Below are 4,802 nucleotides of genomic sequence, written 5' to 3'. Positions count from 1 at the left end.
TAAAACATAAAATACAACAATTTAGGAAATTGCTAAAACTATTTTAGGGCCCCGAATAAGTGTATAAAAATACACTTATCAAGCATATCAGTTAAGTGCCTAAAAAATAGCATTATGAAATGGTCATGATCTTAACAGTCACTTTGACTTCTTTATTGCCTAAAGAATAGCAACAAATAAAACTGATTTTTGGCAGTCCGTTAGCAGCTTCATGAGTCATGTCAGTCAACCAAGACGCTTCTATACTTGTAACTTTTGAAGCTTATGTCCAACACAGGCAAATGAAAATTAATAAAGCTATTTAAGAACATGAAATAATACTCCATATTAGCACTCTACATATATTATATTTCCAGTTGGGATAAAGATACAAAATAAACAGTGCAGTAATCTAAACATAAGAAGATGATATAAAGGGGATATATAATATCCGGACTACTGACTGAACAAGGATATTTTCGAAGAGGATTGCTGAGTTTGCTTCTATGGCTCAATAGTGAGATATTGAACACACTAAGACAAGTAAACGTTTGAGTAGATGAACTTGGAAGACCAACAAAATATATAATCATATATGGATTATGATTTCACTCATCGTATTTGTCACTACATCTTTTCGTAGATCTCCATGGATCTCGAGAGACAATAAGTTCGACTAGTTGATCAGCATCACCATGGTCGGATGGCAAGATGTCATCTTCTGTTGGGAAATTATAACGTTGTCCAATAGCTTTCAAAATCTGGTACACTTCAAACATGGTAGGCCTCTCTTTAGGATCTGTCAGCACAAAACTACAGGCAACATTAAGAAACTCGGAAAGCTCATCATCATAACCTTTTCCCACCAAGAACTGATCAATTGCATACTGAAGTTTATAGGTTCCAGCGAGCTGGAAAATCCAATCTGCTATATTACCGTTAAACCTTTCAGGGGCTTTAGCCACATTGGTCGGTCTCTCGCCTGTCACTAACTCAAGAAGCACGACCCCAAAACTATAAACGTCTCCTTTTGGAGTGGCCAGCAATGTTCTTACATATTCTGGAGCAACATAGCCCATGTCCCCAAATTCACCATTTACATAAATACCTAAATAAGCTCCAATAGGATTCATGAGACTAGCAAGTCCAGAATCTAATATTTTGGGTTCATAATCGACATCCAATAAGATGCACTTGGAATTTATGTTTCGATGAATAATATGAGGATTGCAGCTGTGGTGTAGCCATGCGAAACCTTTCGCTGCCTCAATCCCAATTTTAAGCCTTAAAGGCCAATCCATAGGTTCGCTCCCGTCTGTCAAGTGTAGTCTATCATGGAGGCTGCCATTGGGCATGTGCTTGTAGACTAAAAGTCTCTCCTCCTCAGTCGTGCAGAATCCTAGAAGCGGAACCAAGTTATTGTGTTTTACATTTGCTAGTGTAGCCATCTAAGAAGAAAATTCGCTGTTTGAGTATTAAGTACCACGCAATCTCTTCACCATAAAGCAGGTGCCATCTTCAAGTTCTGCCTTGTACATTGTCCCTGTTCTTCCAAACCCAATTATATTCTCTTTACCGAAGTCATTAGTCACCTTCATGAGATCACTCAATTTCATTTCAGAAGCTGAGTTCTCAAACATCGAAAGCGGAAATCAGGAAATATGACTATTTGTCATTCCTTGTAATATATATATATATATATATATATATTAAAAGTGCTTATGTCCAAAGTTGATTGAACCTAGAGCATGACACTTACACCTCTCTCATGTGAGGGGCGTGTATAACACCGGTGTTCAAATAGCAAAGTTTTATATATATATTTTTTTCCTTGAGTTATTGTGGAAGTTACAATAAGGGCTTCTTGATTTTTTCAGTTGTAAAAATCGCAATAGTAAGCAAAATAAGTAGAAGAGGAGAAAGCATGAAATAACTTGGATGTAAAAAGGAACAATCTACTAACCAAAACGTCAAATTACAAACCATTTTCGCTCCTATAATCTCTCTCTAATAATATGTGGTACTCTTGAATGAACCATTTTTCCCCTTCAAGAGAATGTTGTCATATCACAGACATCGACTCCTAAAGTTTGTGTTTCTGAGCTGGAAATTCTACTTCAAAGTTAGTTTCATTCTGAGGAGTATAATTGCCAAATAAATTGAACTCCTAAGAAACAAAAAATGCACTAGCATTAGACAATCATGGATCCATCTTATTATAAAAACAATGACAAGCGTGAATGGGGAAAAAAGTGCAGTTTGAGTGTCAATGTAACAAATTTAAACAATATGTTATAAATAACATAACAACAAATAAAATTAGTAATAGAGTTAAGAGAGTTAAATTGAGAGACTGAGAATTTCCCAGAGATTACATCGGTGTTGGGAATGAAATGAGGATTTGGGGGTACTTATGGGATTTCTTTTAAATTAACATTACAGTTTGCCATGTAAAATAATGTTGGTCATTACATTCATTTCTAATTTTCTTGTTTACTCCGCTGAAAGCTTTTAGAATGTTGATGTTGAAAGTTGAATTTGTTTCAGGTTTGTATACTCATTTTTTGTGGGTTATGGCAGCTTTTTTGTGAGGATGACATTGGATTTTCGGGTTTTCTCAACACTCATAAGCATTTTATTTCTGTTGCTTGAGAGGGCGTCCTTTACCTACTCTGCTCAGAGTGATGTTGATTGCCTCAGAGCTATACAAAATTCTTTGGAAGACCCTTTTAATTACCTGAAATCTTCTTGGAGTTTCAATAACAATACTGAAGGCTTTATTTGTAAGTTTGATGGGGTTGATTGCTGGAAGCCAGACGAGAACAGGGTCCTGACTCTCCGGCTGAGTAGCATGGGACTTAAGGGCGAGTTTCCTCTTGGTGTTGCAGGTTGTTCATCCTTGACTGGCTTAGATCTTTCTAATAACGAGATTTATGGAAATATTCCGAATAATATCTCTAAGATACTAGGATTTTCGACAAGCATTGATCTCTCATCCAACCAGTTATCCGGAGAGATCCCTGTGGATCTCGCAAATTGCGCCTATTCGAACGTCCTTGAACTTGACAACAACCAATTGTCAGGTCAAATCCCTGCTCAGATTGGTCTACTCTATCGACTGAAGACATTTAACGTGTCTAACAACCGATTGACCGGCCAAGTTCCACAATTTAGAAATGCTACTTTTCTGGCAGATAGCTGTGCGAATAATACAGGACTATGTGGCAATCCTTTATCCCTCCTTTGTGGTGGTTTTTCAAAGAAAATTAATAGTGCAGCCATTGTAGGGGGGCTTTTGTAGGCTTCGCTGTTGGGATTGGCATTTGCATTTGCATAGGCACGCTCTTCTATTTGCGTAAGGCGTCCAGAAAGAAGAAGGATGAAGATCCTATGGGCAACAAATGGGCAAAGAGAATCAAGGATGCCAAAGCCATCAAGGCAAGATACATTTACATTTTAGCCTCCGTTTGGCCCCCATTTTTTGGAAATGAAAATGTGCGGTATAGTGATTTTTTATTTATTTTTTAAATAAGTGGTTGAAAAAAAATGAAAAGTTTTCAATTTACATGTAATATTATTTTATGGAAGATTGTGTGGTTGAAAATATGAGAAAAAAATAAAATGTAATGAAATGAAATTTAATGGGGGCCAAACGGGGGCTTATTGGAATTTCTTTACATATAATAATTATTGGGATATTTGTTGCGACAGTCCTCAATCTTACAAAAATAAAGCACGTGGATCCCAATCAATTTTTCTGGTCTATAGATCCCTAAACTTTCATATTCGGTGTACATTGGTCCCTACATGATGGAAAATGTCCTTTTTTTTCTTTTTTTTTCTTTTGGGCTGTTAAACAGTCTCATGCTTGCTTATTTGAGTGTTATTTTCGCCAACCTCCTCCATTTCCCTCAATAACAATGAAAAGGGAGAAGACAAGGGCCAAAGGTGAGCACTCTATTTTCCCTTTTGTACTGTTTGAGAGAGAGAAAATGGGTTGACAAAAATAACCCTTATTAGCGTGAGCAAAGTACGTGACTACATGATGGAATAATTGAAAATTTCCTTCCGTTAACCAATGTGAACCAAAAATTGAATTTTAGGAACCTTAGCGGCAAAAATGATAAATTGCATTGGGGAGCGGTGTGCTTTATTTCTCAACATTTAAGGACCGTGGTTTCATATTTCCCAAAATTATGTTGCTGAATTTCATAATTTTGGTGTCGCTTCCTAACTGCATGAATTTTTCCTTCTCATATTCAATTAAATTGAGTAATAGAATCGTAGATTCAAATTTCAGTAATTTGTTAATCACAATGAGTTGTGATTGTGGGATACAAATTAGGTGTGAGTTGAATCTTAAATAATCCATAGTCATAAGTAATAACGAGATATGAATATCGTTATAACAATTAGACCACAAAGTGTGGCATTTTTTACTTGTGAAGTAAGTAGGTGATCTAATAATCTAAAGTGTGGTGACACTTAATAAACGCGTGGATGTTTCCTTATAGAACAAAATATTGGAGACCAGCTTGGAAATTTCACATAGATAACTCCTGAGTGTCAGTGGTTAATCTCTAATGTTTAGTAGTGAAATTGATCATTTGACTTGAAATCATCATGGTGCCTTTTATGAGGACAGTCATACTTTGACAGTGTTAAATATTGCTCAGCCAATGATCGCTAATACTGCATCGTTCGGGTATGTCAAGAATCGTATAAAGGTTGTGAATAATCAATAGATGATTCATCACTCTTAGATAGTAAGAGATTATGATCCACATTTCATTCAATTAAGTCGAAGACGAAATCCTTGGCCA

General features: G+C 36.2%; 1 protein-coding gene and 1 pseudogene across 1 annotated transcript; one reads left to right on the top strand and one right to left on the bottom strand.

The window, feature by feature from the left end:
- Positions 1-282: 282 nt before the first annotated feature.
- On the bottom strand, positions 283-1,620 carry LOC111369239 (annotated as a pseudogene).
- Positions 1,621-2,384: 764 nt separating this feature from the next.
- On the top strand, positions 2,385-3,473 carry LOC111369238 (inactive LRR receptor-like serine/threonine-protein kinase BIR2). The gene has a single exon (XM_022990697.1). It carries the CDS (start codon positions 2,573-2,575, stop codon positions 3,278-3,280), a length of 708 nt encoding a protein of 235 aa, XP_022846465.1. The 5' UTR covers positions 2,385-2,572; the 3' UTR covers positions 3,281-3,473.
- Positions 3,474-4,802: the final 1,329 nt, after the last annotated feature.

Source organism: Olea europaea, chromosome 20 (assembly GCF_002742605.1).
Source record: "Olea europaea var. sylvestris chromosome 20, O_europaea_v1, whole genome shotgun sequence".
NCBI lineage: Eukaryota > Viridiplantae > Streptophyta > Magnoliopsida > Lamiales > Oleaceae > Olea > Olea europaea.
The sequence above is the reverse complement of the archived record's forward strand: the minus strand, read 5'-3'. Positions and strand labels throughout refer to the sequence as shown.

Coding starts and splice junctions, on each gene's coding strand:
- LOC111369238 (XM_022990697.1), top strand. CDS start 2,573: ATGACATTGGATTTTCGGGTTTTCTCAACACTCATAAGCATTTTATTT.